Raw genomic sequence first — 18001 nt, forward strand, 5'->3', positions numbered from 1 at the left:
TTTAGACACTGGCGGAGGGAAAAAAAAAGGAAATTTCTTTCTCTCTGTATAAAAAAAGCTCTTTGGGGGCAGTCCAGGGCTGATATGGTGGCTCCTGGGTCTTCAGGCACCCAGACTCCTAATCTTCACTCCACTTTCCTAATGTTGGCTTCCATTCTCAAGGTCACCTCATAGCCCAAAACAACTGCTGAAGCACTAGCCATCATGTCTGTGTTCCAGACAGGAAGCTGGAAGAAAGGCAGAAAGAGCAAAAAGGGTGTGTGCTAAATGTCTTAAGATTTCTGCTCATATTTCATTGGTTACAACTTTATCAAATGGACACTTTTAGCTGAAAAGGAGGCTGGGAAATGTAATCTTTTATCTATGGACATCACCACTCTGAATAAAATTAGAGTTCTGATACTAAGGCAGAGGAGAGAATAGAAATTGGGTAGGCAACCATCAGTCTCAGCATGCCCATAAACATAGATTTTATTAAGACATCTCTCTCCAAAGCCCTTCTCTTTATTACCCCGTATTATTAATAGCTCAATGGCCCAAATTAGATTTTTAAGGGAAATTAAGGTTCCCAGGTTAAATTGTGTTGGGGAGTAGTGTTAGGTACTATACCCACAACTTTAAAAATTTGGTTTCAGGGTTATGAACAACTTTGTCTAATTTGACCCAAAAAGGAATTTACTAGAACAATACTGAGTAACTCAAAGATTCTCCAGGAGGTTGGGAAACTAGAATCAATGCCCAAAAGCTTGTCACAGTACTGGTCTGGTGAAGAAGCCACTGCAGTTACTGTCCCTTTAACTGGATCCTAAGTGCTGGATCTCCCACTGCTGCCACCACTAACCCTGAGCAAGGAATTCTGCTGCTAATCTGTCACTCTGCAAGTTGGGCTTTGCTGCAACCACACTGCTACCAGAGGAGGTTCTCCCAACAACTTCCGCTTCTTTGTGTCCTTGGCTCCCCATTCAAAGTCCAGGGTGGCTGCTTCTGATTGGTGGAGCCCAGGTCACATGCCATGTTCTAGCTGCAAGAGAAGCTGGGAAAGCAAGTGTCTGGCATTTCCAGTTTTGTTGCAGCATTGGGGCTCGGTCTTCCAAAGAGTCTTGGGACTCATAAGTTGGGAAATTCTCAACCTGATTCTCAAATAGGAATCAGGTTCAGATGATGGACAGCCCACAGAATAATAAATGACTATCATAGGACTTTGTAGATGTTCTTTCATGTAAACGGCACAACAACTCATTTTATGCGTGATAAAGCTGAAGCTCAGAGAAGTGAAGTAACTTGCCTAAGGTTATGCAACTAGTAAGGACAAAGCTGCCCACCCCAGAGGGCCAATAAGTAAGGAATCAGGAAATTTGTGGGATCAGACCCTGGTGGTGCCTCTTTCCTTCCCCAACTGGATGCAGCATTGCCATGGTTCCCTTGTTCCCACCTGCCTCCTGGGTCTCTGGTAAAGCCACCCTCTAGGACATAGGCCCATCACCTCCCTTCTGTGATCCTCCTCCAGGCCCCCTGACTTTCTTGCCATTTACAGTAGCTTAATATTAATGGCTTCTGCAGGCAGCTCTACTGACCACCGGGACCTGCCTGGATCTGAGCCTCCCTCCTGATTCCGATAAATAGATGGAGGCCGAACTTCTGAGCACAGGGAGATACCCTTGAGCCAGATCAGGATCCCATGGGAAAAGCTCTGGGCCTGATGAGAGGGCTGCTGGGACTCTAAGGATAACATAGAAGCAGCCATCAGAGAGACTTCTGGGCTCCAAGATCTCTGAGCTTTAAAAATTGTACTCTGCGTTAGGGATAGCGCTAGCTGTTTTCAATTTTTTTTTTTTTCTTGGAGTAATCCCCAGTCCATCCTCTTCTCTCCCTCCCCACTGCCACCTTCAACTCCTAAATCAACCAATGCTGTCTCTGGCCTGGATCACACAGTCCACCTCCCTCTTTGTTTCACAACTGCCGGCAGCTTCCCTTCACCCTGGGGATAACATCCAGTGTCCCACGAGGCCCTGCAGGCTTGGACCCCTGAAGACTGGGCTCCCCTTAAAGGTTCACCTGACCGTCAGCTCTACCCTCTAGCCTCCCTTAACTCCTCGCTGTTCTTCAGAAGTGCCTAGCTGGTCCTTCTCCAGAACATGGACACCTGCTGTCTCCCCAACCCTGCCACCTGCCCCAGCCCCCCACATGGCTGGCCTCTCACGACTCAGGTCCCTGCCCAAATGTTGACTACCCAGAAACCCCTTCCTGTCCTGCATCAAAAAGAGGCCCCTCCTGCTGTCAGTCTAAAACCCCTCACCCTGCTGTGTTTTTCCTTAGCACTTTGGATTCTTAAATTATCCTGTTTGTTTACTTACTTGCCTCTTTGTTAACTGTCTCTCAAACTAGAATCTAAATTCCATGAAAGCAGGAGGCTTTGCTCTCTTTTACCCCACAGTATTCCCATTAAGAGTATCTGGCATACAGTAGGTGCTCAGTAAATACTTGCTGAAGGTTCTTGACTAAATTATCTTGCAACATTCCTGTGGGACAAAACAAAACAAACATCCTCTCAGGGCCTCAGGGATGTGGTCACTGTGTCACTGGCTCTGGATTCAAAGTGCAGGGTGGCTGCTTCTGATTGGTGGAGCCCAGGTCACATGGCCATGTTCTAGCTGCAAGGGAGGCTGGGAAAGCACGTGTCTGGCCTCTCCAGTTTCATTGCAGAATTGGGGCTCTGAGACCCATCACTTGAGACTGCAAGGAGACTGGACACAGCCCAGAGGCATGCAGCAAGCTGGTAGTGGAGCAAGTCCTCTAAGCCTTGCTGTTCTCCATTGTTCCACACTGCCCATAGGTGAACACTAGGGAAGAGACAAGGGTGATACATGTGGGATGTTTTTCTTTTCCCTTGAGTGGCTAAGGAATGGTTACTGCTGAGGGAGGGAGGAGACAGGGAGTTGTGGGCACCTGAAACCTGGTGGGTGGCGTTCTGCTGGGATACGAGCCTGAGCTACAGATGGCACCTGGAACACCTACCTGGTGACAAGGTTTACAAGACTGGCTTGAAGGCAGTGCGAAGAGTCTGTTCCTTCCTTCCCAATCCCTGGGCCCCTCCAAGAAAAGTCCAAAGGGTATAGATTATTCCTTGGAGAACTAGGAGAAGGAAACCAGCCCAGATGTTTGAGGTAAGGTGCTCTTCGTAGGCTGAGGTTCTGGGGATTCACCAGCCTTGACCTCAGTAGCCCTTCTCGACCCTTTCTGGTGTCCCTTCCTTGTCCCTCTGCCATTCTCGGCAGGGCAGGATGGTAGCTCAAGCATTGCTGGGGCATCACTTGCCTGCCTATACCCAAGCTCCCTTCCTCTGTTTGAGGCTCTGGTTCCATCTTCAAGAAAACAAGGATGCGGTGGATTTGGACTCTGGTTGGCTCTTGGCAGCTGCATGTTCCTGGGGAGGTCACCTAGCCTCTCTGAAGTTGCTTCTTTTTTTTTTTTTTTGCAGTACCCGAGCCTCTCACTGTTGTGGCCTCTCCCGTTGAGGAGCACAGGCTCCGGACGCGCAGGCTCAGCGGCCATGGCTCACGGGCCCAGCCGCTCCGCGGCATGTGGGATCTTCCCGGACCGGGGCACGAACCTGTGTCCCCTGCATCGGCAGGCGGACTCTCAACCACTGTGCCACCAGGGAAGCCCTGAGGTTGCTTCTTCATTTGAAAAATGATATACATCTTTCAGGATAGTTGGGAAGATTTGTTGAGACAGTGTGAAAAAGTTCAGAACTTAATAAATGTTCATTGTGTATAACTTAAATGTGAATCAAAATCACTCCTGTTTTTCTCGTAGCATCAGCTACTTACTGAACAGGGGAGATGGGCTCTCTGGCCCAGTGTCTGATGAGAGGAGGATGAGAGAGCTGGAGCTCAGGGACTCTGCCAGGACAACTGTCCAGCACAACAAGACAAGGTGTACTCTCAAGGGGTAAGCCCAAAATACACAAGAGCATTAAAAAAAGTGAAACACATTCGTGGGTGACAGATTCATAATGGGATTATTGATTCAAACACAGATCCTTTCTCTTCCTTGCATTTTCCACCCTCCTCCCTCCAAAAATTGTTGCTGACGGCTGGGAGGCGACTCAGGGAAGAAGCTAGCAAGAGACAATGACTTGGCTGCAACTGGTGCTAAAAATGACGAGCATCACAGCAAAGGAAGGAGATGGCATCGTCCCTCATCCCTAATCTCCCTCCCTGAGCCTTAGTATCTTATTTGTAACAAGGGGGAAAGAACTTGAGAAGTTGAGTGGATTAAATGCCATAAGGGGTCTGACACCCATTAATAATAGTAGTAAGAATCGTGATGTCTGGAGTCCCCAGGGCCAGACACCATGTTAAATGCTTTAAAAACAGCAGCTCCTTCAATCGCTGGCCCAAACTCCATGAAGGCCGGGACTAGGTCTGTCTTGCTCCCCGCCATATTGTCAGTCCCAAGTATAGTATCCTCCTGCATGATGATGATAATAACCAACACTCCCAGGAACCTTATTTTGTAGTCTTATTTTGTATACTCACAGTATAGCCTTATTCACCATTTTCAGCACTGTACATTTCTAATCTTCATGACAGTTCTAAGGGGTAGGTACTACCATTATCCCTATTTTATGGATGAGGAGACTGAGGCACAGAAGGAAAAGAGAAGCTGGGTAACTTTCCCAAGGTCACCAAGCAAGTGATAGAGCTGGAGTCTGAACCTAGAAAATCTGTCTCTAGAGCCCATGCCCTTGCCCCCTGTGCTAACTCAGGGGGTCAGGGAATGCTCACAAGTCCAGTGTCAGGCTGTTTTGTAGATAAAGCAATAGAAGCTAAGAGGGAAGTTAAATGATTGGCTCTAAGCCACAGAGCGATTAGGCGACAGACCCAGGATGTGGGTCCAAGGTGACCAAGCTAAATGCCTCTGAAAGGGTACAATTTACTCCCCCAGGCCAAGCCCTGGGGGCCAGCCTTTCCCTGTAGCCCCAGCCCTGCCCCCCGTGACCCCAAATCCACAAATGTCCTCAGTTTTGGTCTGACCTCAGCTAGGCAGCTCAGAGAGAGCCCTCCAACCAGGAGTCCTTCAGGAGTCCATTTCCAAGGGTGGGACTGGCTGCAGGCTGACGCTGGGCCCTCCCTTCATCTGTAGCCTCTGGCGAGGGTGCCTCTCAGAGGGCCTGGGGTTGTCCCCATTCCCAGCCTCCTAGGGCAGGGTGGAGACTGTCTCGCTGGGAGTGGGAAATGGCAGCTTCACATACAGTGTTTGGTCAAGAGATTTTTCATCCTCCTCTCCTGGCAAGAGCTGGGTTTCCATCACTCACATGCTTGCTTTCCATCACTCACTTCCTTGCCCATAGGCTGGCATCTGGCTCATGGTGGATGTCCCATGATAAGTCAGGGATATGACAGCTGCCATTAACAAAACTTCCCCATTCAACTTCCCAGGGTAGGTTGGCATGGAGAGGAGTCCGAGAGAGGGATGGAATCAAAAGAAAACAGCTTTTGACACCAGACTCATTTGAGGTTGAGTCTGGCCTCTCTCTGCTGCTTACAAGCTAGGTAGCTTGGGACAAGTCACCTAACCTCCCTAGGAACTTAAGTTTCCATATTCATAAAATGGTGATAGAAATTCTTATCTGGAAGGCAAAGCCACTGCTTTGCACAACTCTAGGGGTCATCATTCACATGGTTGTCTGTGTGAGTGGTGACACATGGAACCCAACTCCATAGAATAAAGGTGAAAGATGCCCCGAGATTGCATATCCCTGAGTCTGTACCTTGCAAGTAAGAATAGGTATGTGAACTTTCGAATGTGGAACCAAGATACTAACAGGGTCCTTGTGAAGACCTGATATTATGCTATGTAAAGGGGCTGGGGAGCGTGGATGCACAGTAGGCATGGCATTATTGTGGGATAAGGAGGCGGCCCTTGGAGTGAACAGTGCCCCTCTCCCAGACACCTGCCACACTAAGGGATGTACCTGCCTAGTTCTGGATCTTGTGTGGACCAGCCCAGAGCAGATGAAGACCCACCTCACAACAACCCTTTAGGCAAGGCCTCAGCTTCCATGTCCTATAGGGTTTCTTCTTACTTCTCAGTTTGGCCTCACGGCAACCACAGAGGGCACTAGATATCCTGGCAGTGGGCTGGGAGAGTTAGGGGGTTTCAATCTATTTGGGGGGTTGCAGTTGACTGGCCCAGAAATTCTGAATGGAATTTCTCCCCAGCCTTGCTTTCCAGTCTCTGCCTAAAACAACTCACCCTGTCTTTATTTCCCCTCAGAGGGTGCCTTCAAGTCAAGACAGCTTTATTAAAAACCTACCACTGTATGCTATGCTAGGCACAGTGGAGAGGAAGGTGCCAAGGTAGATAGACAGTCCTTAGTCCCACAAAGCTCACAGAAGAATTAGCTGAGGAGGTGGAGTGCAGGGACTCCGGGGTCCATGGTGCACGTACATGTGTGTGTGTGTGTGTGTGTGTGTGTGTGTGTATGTATAGAATCACCTTCACTTAACACTTGGACCCAAGGGAGCCATCCTCCCTGAAAGCAAGGAACCAGTAGCTCCACTGCCCACCTTTGGAATTCAAGCTTTTCTTGTTTCTCCAGGTGAGGGTCCTGCCTGCCTAGAGCAGTTCCCTGCAGCCTCTCACCACTTTTCAACTGGCCCAGCTGGCTGCACTTCTGCAGTTTCTGACACAGGAGTTAGTCAAGGGATCCCCATCGAATGGGCACAGAAGCTCACCTTTTAATTGCCTCTCACACCCTCCCTTCTCCCTCCTCCTTCCCTCCACTTCAACAATGCCATCCGCTTCATTTGTCTGTTCAGTGAACTCTGAGGTATAGCAGACCCCCTGACTTGTCTATCTGATTTACTGGGAACCCCTAGCTCCTTGCTCAGAGCTAGTAAGGGCTCAATACATATTAGTTGAGTGAATGGTTAGAAGAGTAATGAAATCTTTCCATGGAAGTTGGCAACCCTTCATGTTTATTCTAGGAAGATGTTCAGGTGTCCACCGGTGTTCTCCAAAAGAAGTCACCACCACTCTTCTTTCCCTCCAGGAACCCCTACTCCTGACCCCTTTATTCATTTATTCATTCATTGGGCGATATTTATTGAGTAGCTCTTCTGAACTAGGCATTGCATCCTGTGCTGGGGAGACAAGCTTTGAGCTCTCCCACCCCGTCTCCCTCTTCAAACCCCCTTCTTTCTGCCCGTTGCCACAACACACCCTGCCCAGGACACTTGCCCCTTCCTCGTTCTGCCTTTTTCGGAGTGGTCCCATATTTGGGTTTCTTTGACCCTGCCAAACCTGTATAGGATTGAGGGAGGGAGGGAGGGAGGATGCGAGGGAGGCAGCAGGACTCCCAGTCTCTAGCACCTGCCCTCAGTCCATCCTTCCACCCCACCCCAGGGACTGTCCAAGCCAGCTCTGCCCAGAATCCCTAGCCACTCAGCCTCCTGGAACGGCCCTGAACCTTGTTGTCTCATCTCAGCCTCTGGGGCCCTGCCCATAGGCGTCCTGCAGAGCCCACCCGGTGCCTGGCCCCCAGCGCCCTGGCCCCTCAGTGCTGCCCGCGGCGGGAGCTGCCAGCTTTTTGGAATTCCTAATCGCTCCTGGCCCCGGTGATTGGCTGCTCAGCTCTGACCCCACTTGGGCTGCCGCCTGGTTGGATAAAAGGGGAATCTCCTTGGGGCTCCAGAGCATTAGACATCGGAGGGGGCACCTGGGACCAACTTCGTGAAGCGGGGAGCCCGGCGGGGGGGTGGGGGGAGCAAAAGACCTGCGGCCTCAGCCCCTTCAAAGAGCCGAGAGATGACGGGGAAAGCCGGGGAAGCGCTGAGCAAGCCCAAAGCCGAGACAGTGGCCAAGAGCACTTCGGGGGGCGCCCCGGGCAGGTGCACCGGGTTTGGCATCCAGGAGATCCTGGGCTTGAACAAGGAGCCCCCCAGCTCCCACCCGCGGGCTCCCCTCGACGGTCTGGCCCCCGGGCACTTGCTGGCTGCGCGCTCCGTGCTCAGTCCCGCAGGAGTGGGCGGTATGGGGCTACTGGGGCCCGGGGGGCTCCCCGGTTTCTATGCACAGCCCACCTTCCTGGAAGTGCTGTCCGACCCGCAGAGCGTCCACTTGCAGCCGCTGGGCAGAGCGTCGGGGCCGCTGGACACCAGCCAGACGGCCAGCTCGGGTAGGTGAGGGCGAGGCTGTGTGGCTGCCTGACAGGGGTGAGAGCCGGGAACCCCACGCCGTCGACTCTCGCTTGCACCGCAAGGCCTCCCCCGGGTGCAAAAGTTCGTGCCAGGCCGAGAGGTCGCAGAGCGGGCCTGGAGCCGGCGCGCCCGGGGCGGGGGCTCGGAGGATGCTCCCGGCTGCGGCCGGGTTTTGGCCTCCGCGCTTCCGGCGGCCGAGCTGTGCTCCGGTCCCCGCGTCGGGCCGGCTCTGCCGCGGCGCCTGATTGGGGCCCTGCTGGAAACAAGGCTTAGGGTGTCGGAGCGCGTGGGGCAGTCGGGGGTCCCCTTCCATTGCTCCACTTCGGCCCCGGCCTCTCGGAGGACCCGCGCTCCTAGAGCCCGATTCCGTTCCGGGCTTTGGCGGCCCGGGAAGCGGGTGCCAGCTTCGGGCTCCAGCCCTGGTGTCCAAAGTTGTCTTTTCCTTCCTCCTTTCCTCCGTTCCAAGCCTGCCGCATTGGTCAGCTGGGTTTTAATTTTCTCCTCACGAGCTTAGACAACCCGGCCACGGCGGCGGCCCAAGGGGTCGCAATCCGAGATGCCACCTAAGCGGCACAGTATCTCGGATCCCGGCGCCTCGCGGGCTCGGGACCCCTGGACGACCCTGCCGCTCCCTCCGCGGGCAGTTTTCCCGGCCTCACGTCTCCGCCACCTCGGCCCTCCGGCTCTGGTTCGCGCTCTGCGATTTCCCCGATTTTTCGCTCTCGTTTAATTTATTTTTATTTGGAGGGGCAACGAAAAGTGGTGCGTCGCAGTCTCTCCAGTCCTGAGGGGGGGCGCATGGTGCGGGCACTGGAAAGGGGGTTGTGCCCGGGAGCCCCCAGCCCTTCCCGGAGTCCAGCTCTCCGCGCCCAGGCTCCGCTCCTGCGGGCCACCTTCCGAACCCCGGCGCCACGGCTGCTAGCGCAGGGCAGGGCGCCGAACCCGGGGCACCGCCGGGGGGCCCTGCGACCCGCGGAGGCTGTCGCGCCCCCCTGCTGTCCCTGCCCAGGCGTGTCTGGGCCTTTGCTTCTCAGAACGAAACAGAACGGAATGTGTTCACGACCTCGGGATTGCGGCGCCGGCGTGGGTAGAAACAGCCGCGGCTTAGGGATGGTGTAGACCTCACGGAGGGCTCTCCGGGGAGACGGAGCAGGCCCGGCTGCTCCCGGAGGCCGCCGGGGGTGGGGCCCCCGCGGGTTTCGGGAGCCTGACGCGCCCGGGTGCTGCGGAGCGCGTCCCCCATTCTGCCGCACGTGCCTCCGCCCGCTTTTCAGATTCTGAAGATGTTTCCTCCAGCGACCGAAAAATGTCCAAATCGGCTTTAAATCAGACCAAGAAACGGAAGAAGCGGCGACACAGGTAAGGCCCCTGCAGCGTTTTCTGTCACCTTCCTGCTCACCTATCCCCTGCCGTCGTCCCCTGATCGGGGGTAGGGTCGCTCGGACCCTAATTTCGCCGGCTCTAGATCTGAGGTCCGCTGCTGTGCCAGGACGGGGAGACCGGACGTTGTTTGGGGACATCCGTCCGGGGCCCTGGCGTCCGGCCGTGCCGGGTGAGGACCTTGACCGTCCGCCGGGGAAGCGGCACCGTTTCAGGCTTTCTCCTGCTTCTCCGGGAGAAAGGAAAGCCTCCAACTGGGGCTAAACCCGAGCCAGACAGGAGCTGACGGCCCCCAGGTGCCAGCCCTGCATCGGTACATTCGGAGAGCCACGCACAACTCCGGGCGGGCAGATCGGCTCTCCCCTCCCGCCGGAGCCGGTTCCTCTGCCCTCTGTCCCGGCCCCTATTCCTCTCCCGCCGTCCCTGTCAGCGCCGCCAACCCCCTATCTTTCTGCGCCCACCGTTCGCAAAATCTCGAGCGTGATACCCGCATGGATGGCAAATTTTCCTTTGGCTTCTGCTGCTCTGTGATCCGTAAGCCTCAGTTTCCTTGTCTGTAAAATGCGGAGGGAGGAGTGTGTGCACTGAAGGACTCCGCAAGCCCTCGCTGGAGTGGAGTGGGCTGCCTTGGAGGATACAGACTAAAGAGCGAGGGTTTTTTGTTTTTGTTTTTCTTTAAATATTTTAAAAATAGACATTACTTGCACAAAGTTAAAATACAGTAGGTGCAGAAAGGTATATCCTGAAAAGTAATTCCCCACACCAGATCCGCATTCCCTTCCGCAGCCGCTACCAATTCCTTATGCAAATGTATGAGGAGGTTTTCAACAAATAAAGGAGTGAGAACCAAAAATCGACCTGACTTCCTGCGGGTGCTGTTTGCCCCTGCGCTTACCCTAGCTTTGTTTTCCCAGATCTCTCTCCGCCCCAGCGCGGATGGAGCGCCCGCAGGGTTCCCGATCGCTGGGTGGACTTTTCCCACTGGGGTGCTCTCCACCTCATCCTCTTCTCCCCAATTTGTTCTCAGCCTCTTTGCACCCTTTCTCTGGGTGCTTTTCTGCGTTCCTCTCTTCCTTCACCCCCGGAAATGACCCCCACGTTTTAAAACGGTTCTTCCTCACCTCTCAGGCCCCAACAGGTTCTGGCTTGAATGGGGGTGAACTTTGACTTGGTTTCTTGGTGACCTCGGTTTGTTCCCTTCAGGCGGCTGTTTGTTTTTGTTTTATTTTGTCTTGTTTTATTGTAAACGGAAACGTTGTTTTTTTAGTCCTGATCCTGGGCCATTTTTTACATTCATCCGTCCAGCAAATATTCATTAAAACACCTCCGATGCATTCATATCATGCTGGTGGCAGGGTGGGGGTAATCCTGTCAGCCTCTGGAGCCTGGACAGGGACCTCCAGCAGAGACAGGGACCCGGAGGGCAGGCTGGAGTCCGGCTGACCGGCTTCTGTGCTGCTGACCGAATAGAGGTGGGGGAGGGATTCCCACAGCCAGGAGAGCCCCGGACAAAGCACCCCCAGGAGCAGTGCTTCTGCATGGCGGCATCTCCTTGTGCAGCACTTGGGGCTGACTGACCCACGGCCGAAAGTCCATGCTTAAGTTTTCTAACCCTCTATCCTCACCTGATACCCTCTCCACCAGGGAAAATTTGGGTGCTTTGGAGGGTTCCCAGGGAGACAGGACAACAGCCCTAGGTTTCGGGCTATTTCTGGTACACAAAGGGGACAGATTATTGGAGAGAGGAGAATGGCTGCTGCAATTTTTAATTAGTAAAAAATGTGTTTTCCTGAGCCTCTCTCATTTGGGGAGTTCAGGTAAGAGACCCTGGAATATGGTGATGAGAAGCAAGCATCTCTTGATCACCCAGAAACACAAGAGGCTTAGCAGGGGTTAGAGAGGGGAGTGGGAATGGAGCAGCAGCCTTTGGAGTCTCTCAGGTTTTGCTCTTCCCTTTTCCTGGAAGGCTCAGCTCTGATAGACTGGTTACAATGGGAAACTGAAGGGTCTGGGGTTCTGCGTAAAGCCAGGAGCAGGGTTTGGGTCACGTTGTACGGGGCGCAGGGAGACTCCCTGGAGGGCACATCAGCATAAACACGTGGATTAGCTCTGAGGCAGGAATGAGGGGAAGTTTGGGGGATTTGAGGCATTGCTTCATTTTGTTTCTTTCTTAATTCCTTTCTTTTTTGTTTGGTTTGGTTTTTGGTTTGTTTTTTTGTTTTGGGTTTTTTGTTTGTTTTTAATGAGAGCTCTCCCAAGCCGAGGCTGGCACTTGAAAGGTTCTGAATGACCTGCCATCCCCTTTCCTCTTTGGCTTTGGCCACGCCCCAATAGCTGTGTGCCTCAGTTTTCCTAGTTTTGAAAAAGACTTGCATGTTTTGATTGTTTATTTTGACTGTTCAGGGACCCTTCGGTAAGTGGCAGGAGAGGAATAGAAAGCAGCAGATCTTCAAAATTCTGAAGAATTAACTTTCTGTATACATAAGCATTCTGTTCTCCCCGAGAGGATAGGAGAAACAATTTAGAATCAAACCAGTCATTTTCTATAAAGAGAGAATCTTTCTTTCTCACACATCCCCCTCCACCCCCCCGCATCATCCTCCAAGACGTTAAAGCCAACACCAGCACAAGGAGTATACGGGGCTGACATTTGTACTTTTTCCTTGTGTTGGGCGAGGCGAGGGCAGCAGCGAGGGATTTTAAGCCACACCCCTCCTTCCCATGCCGTTCCCAGGGTCCAAATCCCGGAGGCTCAAGCAGGGAAGGTACCATTGTTCAAGTGGAGTCTACGAACAAATCTGGACTATATTGCTCCCCGGCTTGTTGATGAGGGTGCAGGATAAAGGTCACCTAGAACCTGGTGAAATTCAGGGCTGAAAAAAGAATTTGTGTCTGTAAGTGGGTGTGTAGTGTATTTATTCAAGAAAGGGGGATATGAATCCCCTAATATTGGAGGTAAAACATTGTATGTACTGGAGCATATCCATTTGCTAGGGTGAGAGGATGTGGCTTTTACTGGATTCTTAAAGCAGTTTATGACTCAAAATAGGTCAATGTGAACCGCTCTGTGGGCGCTGGGGGAGTGTGTGGGAAGGCACTCTCGGGATGACCTGAATGAAACTCCCCTGAATGGGGCTCCCGCTGGGTGAGTGGCTGAGCCTGTGTGTGGGATGGCGGGGAGGTGACCCTTCACTTCTGAGCCCAAGAAGAGACAGAGCACCCCCTTTCCCATCTCCCTGCCCCCAAGACTGCGTGGGGCGGCTCTAAGGAGCCTTTAGGTCTGGGCAGGTGAGGAGAGCAGGCGTGCTGAGGTAGGGTGAGGGGCTGCTGGAATCAGTTAGTTCTCTGCTGTACAGACGCTGGGGCTGGGGTGGCTGCTGCATTTGACCTTCTGGTGAATCTTTGAACTCTGAGTACAATTTAAAAGACCAACCCTCCTGTCTGTGGGAGGAGCCCGGGAAGCTGGTCCCGACGAGGCTGAGGCACTTATTCACCTGGTGAGCCCTCCACGCTGTGCCCAGAAGAAGAGGGGCTTTCTGCAGTTTTCTAAAATTTGTGTCTTAACACCCTTTCCCCCCAAGCACTTCCAGGAAGATTCCCAGTATAAAATGTCACTGAGGGCTGAAATAATACTCCTCACCACCAGAAGGGTAGTGTGGGCCCTCAGACTTGAATGAAGAAGAGTTTAGAGGATGGGGGAGGGGGCAGGGAGCGAGGTTGCATCCGGTTGTGCTGGCCAAGCCTGGGTTTGGGGTCTGTCCAGGAGCCATGGGGGAGGGCCATTCTGTCCTCTCTGGGACAGCTTTTTCCATTTTTGGGGTCCTGACTGACCTTTTTTGCTCCCCTCAGGACAATCTTTACCTCCTACCAGCTAGAGGAGCTGGAGAAGGCATTCAATGAGGCCCACTACCCAGACGTCTATGCCCGGGAGATGTTGGCCATGAAAACGGAGCTCCCGGAAGACAGGATACAGGTAACAGCTCTGAGTTCCTCTCTCACACTTTCCTTACCCTCAGGGACATCGACTGCCCCAGGCTCCCAGACACCCATCTCCCACCCCACAGCAGAGTGTGTGCTTGCCTGTAATCACGTCCTCATGCACAGCAGTTCATTTAAGCAGGCAGGTGTTTGCTGAATACCTACCATGTGAGATGGGCACTGCTGGGGGAACAAGAGACTTAGCGGAGGAGGCGAGGCCTGCTGCTGCACTGTGGGCTTCCTGAGGAGTATGTGAGACAAACCATGTGCCTGGAGGTGGCCCCAGGCCTCTCTGGGTGCCTGGGGGTGGGGGAGCATCTGTCTCCCTTCCTTCCACTGCTTTCCCATGAGGAAGAGGCTGCCCCCTCCTTTCCTATCTACTCCCCACCACCTCCATCTACCTGAGCCTCCTTCCTCCTCACAACCCAACAGCTGGCCCTGCCCAGGGCTGCTGCTCCTTGACTTCTCCCAGATCTGGCCCATGATGTGCTCATTAAGCCCCTCCCTGTCACTGGAGAGCTTTGTGGCGGAACCAGCCCTGAGCTGGACTGGGCTGTCCTCAGCCCTGCTGGGTGCCCAGCCTCCTTTCATCAGTGGCAGGATCCTCCCAAGTCCAGGATGCCCCTAGCTGGGCAGGAGTGGGCTACTTAATCATTTCTTCGGGAGGAGATGAAGTCTGATGATCCTCCAGACAGGGCCTCCAAGAGCAGGAAGAAGTGATGCGGTGGAGGAACACTTCCAGAAGCTTTGGGGTTGCCTTAGTTGGATCAAGACCTTTAATCAAAGTTGCTCCTATCGGGACACCTGAGTGGCCCGGAGTAGTTGACGGCCCAGGCTGGAAAAGGGCGGAAAGGGTCCCGACTTCCTGAAACCCCGTCTGCTCCGAATCTCCTCCTCCTTTGTGTCTCCACGTGTGATGTGAGTTGGGGTGGGTAGGGGACAAGTCCAGAGGAACCAAATAAGGTGTGTAGGTTCCTTGCGCTCCCTCACTGGAGAACCAGAGAATGGGAAACGAGGTGTGAGCTCCTTTTCCAGAAGAGGCTGCCTCTCCACTGGAAGTCTATGGGGAATTTCAGCCAATGGCTTTAGACAGTGACACTAACAATAAGCTCAATTATTCATAAGCAGGTTATCTGTTTGGCGCATTATCCATGGTGGCCTGGCTCCATCATCCCCCCCAGCTGAGTTCCAGTGGGAACAGGCTGGGTGCTGCTTCTGGATCTTGTGTGTGTGTGTGTGCGTGTGCGTGTGTGTGTGTGTGTGTGTGCGCGCGGTCATGACGAGCAGCGGGGGTGGGGTGAGACTCCCCGATTTCCCCGTTGATTGGTCCCACATTTGTGCTACTGACCAGTAGGAAAGAACAGCCTGTCCCTTGCGGTGGCTTGTCCTGAAATCCCTTTGGCTGTGGTGGTGGTGGTGGGTGGGAGTGTCTGAAAGATCTGGGGAAGCTCGCCCTTGCCCTCGGCTGTCACTGCATTGCTGCAAACGCCCAGCCGGCAGACTCTAGGCTTTTTAAAATCGCCTGGGGCGTTGTCTACAGGGTGGTGTCTGAAGCCACCAGAACCAGCATGGATGAGCCAAGAGTGTGGAGTACATTGATTCCCTGGATTGTGAGGACTGGCTGTGGAATTTGCGGTTATGGGAGAACCAAGGCAAGGATCTCTCCAGCTCTTCCAGCACTGCCTGGTTCTTTGGCTAAATGATGCCCCCAGAAGGTGTTTGTGAGTTGTCAAATAGCCGTGCCCCAAGTGTTTTACCAAGTGGCCTGGGAAAGGTCTTAACATCTATCGGTGGCAGTCACAGCTCTATCCCACAGAGCAGTTCTCATGTGCCCAGTGCTCTAACTATGGGACATGCACAGGAGAGGCAGGGTGGTGCAGTGGTTAGGGACACCACCTCTGGAGCCAGACTGTCCTGGCCTCACCAGTTACCAGCTGAGTGACTGTGTACAAGTTACCTCACCAGCCCGAGCTTCCCATTGCTCATCTGTAAAATGGGGATGACAGTGGCAGCTGCAGGTGTCATGAGCCATGTGTGTGGCGTGTTCCAGTGGGTCCAGCATGGGCCCAGCTCACTTGGTTTGAGCTCTGATCTCATTAAATCCTGGCGACAGCCTGTGGGGGAGAGAACATTAGCCTCCTTTTATAACTGAGGAAAGTGAGGCCAGACAACTAGTAAGTGGGGGGACACAGGGACCCACCTAAGGTCTCTTTAGGCTGCACCTAAAGCCCACTCATTCACCACCTGCCTCTTGGGTTTGAAGCCTTTGCTTTGACTTGAAGCTGGAGGAAAAGAGATGATTTGATGTCAGGTGGGAGGCCTGTATCAAATCTTCTTTATTAAAAAACCCCTGATATTTATTGAGTACCAGATACTGTTCTAAAAACCCCCAAAACTCACTCATAATAAAATTATTTTTTGAATGAGCAAATTCAGGTACATGAGTTCAAAAGGGTGAAACGTGAGTCACCCTTGCCACTGTCCACCAGCAGTCCCTCCAGGGGTTACCAGTTTCCTTTGGTTCCTTCCAGAGATAGTTTATGTATATTCTTTTTTTTAAAAAAAAATTTTATTGGAGTATAATTGCTTTACAGTGTTGTGTTAGTTTCTGTATTCTATTCCCAAAGGATCCTCAGAACACCCGATGGACTAGGTACTATTACTATTCCCACTTTACAGGTGGAGAACCTGAGGCCCAGAGTTCAGACCTGAGTCCCTTTAGACTCCAGAACACTTACTTCACTACACTGCCACCCCTCCTCCTCATTTCCTCTCAGCATGTTGATTTAGTGGAACCAGTGCGTCTAAGGATGGACCCTACCACTCAGAGCCAGTCCCCTCCCCTGCCCCAGCTTTCAGGCCTTTGTCTATGTGTTGAGGCTTAAGGGGAAGGGCAGTTATTAGAGGCTCCAAGTCTGAAGTTAGACATTCTCAGGTGGAATGGAAAGGTTATTGGACTGGATATCCAGTCAGGGACCCAGATCTTAGTCCTGGCTCTGACACCCACCAGGCATGGCAGAGGCCAAGCCATCTGTAAAGGAAAGAGGGGGAATCCCTCCCAGAGAGCAGCCTCCTCAGAATCACCTCTCTCACTGGGCCCCTGGGCTGCCATGGGTGTAATGGAGGAGCGGGACAGCCCCAGGTGGACAGCTGGGACACACACTTTTGCTGGGCCAAGCCAAGTAAGCCCCTGGATGTGTCTGAGACCTACTGTCCAATGTCTAACGAGAACACAGTGTAGATGTGAAAAGTCAGACACACCTACTTCTAATCTTTGTTTCACTGCCAGCAAATCAAACTCTGAGCCTCAGATTACTCATTTGTGAACGAATAATAACAAAAATTATCTAAAATAATTTAACAAAAGTATTGTTATTGGCATTATTAGTACATAGCATTGTCCCAGATATTAAGTGCTTTCCATGCCCTTTTTCATTACATCCTCACAAAAGCTAGATGAGTTAGATGCTATTCTTATCCCCATTTTCTGGATGAGGAAACTGAAGGGCTGAGAGGTGAAGTAAGTGGTGGACTGGGATTCAAACCCGGTACTCAAGTACTATCTCAGGAGAGCAAATGAGGGAAACGGGAGCACCCATCTACAGAAACTGGAATAATTAATGCAAATTGCAGTGATGAGGGACCAGCCCCCTCAGTAGTGGCGATTCCCTCTGCCTTTGTGCTTTGAGGGCAAGCACTTCCTCCCTCTATATCTCTCTGGGTTGGAGTGTGAAGGGATAAGGTGCATTGCTGGGGGAAGAAGAGATTTCCAGTCTTCATATCAGACTCAGACACGAAGTCCTTTCTGTGTCTCTGAGAAATGCTAGGATATGGCATTCTGGAAGCCCCTACCGGATGTCAGCCCTGGGGAAGAGGAAATGGATTTCCAGATTGACTTTATTTCCTCTGTGTGGTCACTCATTCTCAGAGTTGTAAGATAGGAGAATATTAAGATATTCACTTATGTTTACTGTATTTTTTTTCTGACAAGAGTTGCATTTATTTAAAATGCCTCCATTGCAGAGATATGGATGCGCAAAGTGAACAGAGACATCTCACCTCCACTCTTAGCAGCCTGGTGTGTTTGGAAGGATGATATTTGGATTCTCTGACTAGCACTGTTCCAGTCTGCCTCTTTTAAAGTGGTCCCCTCCCAAGGGTAGGGAACAAAGTTTTAGGGGATTATATTCCAGAAGTAAGAAGATAGCTGCCTGGATGGGAAAGGGTTTCTGTGTGTCTCAGCCCGGGACGTTTATGAGATCACAGGGCAGCTTTTTAAAATTACCCGTGCCAGCCCCCCACATCTAGCAATGCTAGGTTTGGTTTGATGTGGAGCCTGTACGTTTTTAAAGCTCTCCAGGTGATTGTGTGTAGCCAGTGTAAAGATGCTGGGTCAAGGGCTTCCCTGGTGGCGCAGTGGTTGAGAGTCCGCCTGC

General features: G+C 52.4%; 1 protein-coding gene across 1 annotated transcript in view; it reads left to right on the forward strand.

The window, feature by feature from the left end:
• The first annotated feature begins 7815 nt into the window (after positions 1–7815).
• The window catches only part of VSX2 (visual system homeobox 2), a 17674-nt gene continuing 7488 nt past the window's right edge, over positions 7816–18001 (forward strand). The window contains exons 1-3 of the mRNA XM_029239821.1: positions 7816–8185; positions 9482–9566; positions 13437–13560. Of these exons, the coding sequence (XP_029095654.1) occupies positions 7816–8185; positions 9482–9566; positions 13437–13560 (579 nt within the window). The remainder of the gene's footprint in view (positions 8186–9481; positions 9567–13436; positions 13561–18001) is intronic.

This window comes from Monodon monoceros, unplaced genomic scaffold (assembly GCF_005190385.1).
Source record: "Monodon monoceros isolate NGI ecotype Baffin Bay Population unplaced genomic scaffold, NGI_Narwhal_1 Super_Scaffold_21, whole genome shotgun sequence".
Taxonomy (NCBI): domain Eukaryota; kingdom Metazoa; phylum Chordata; class Mammalia; order Artiodactyla; family Monodontidae; genus Monodon; species Monodon monoceros.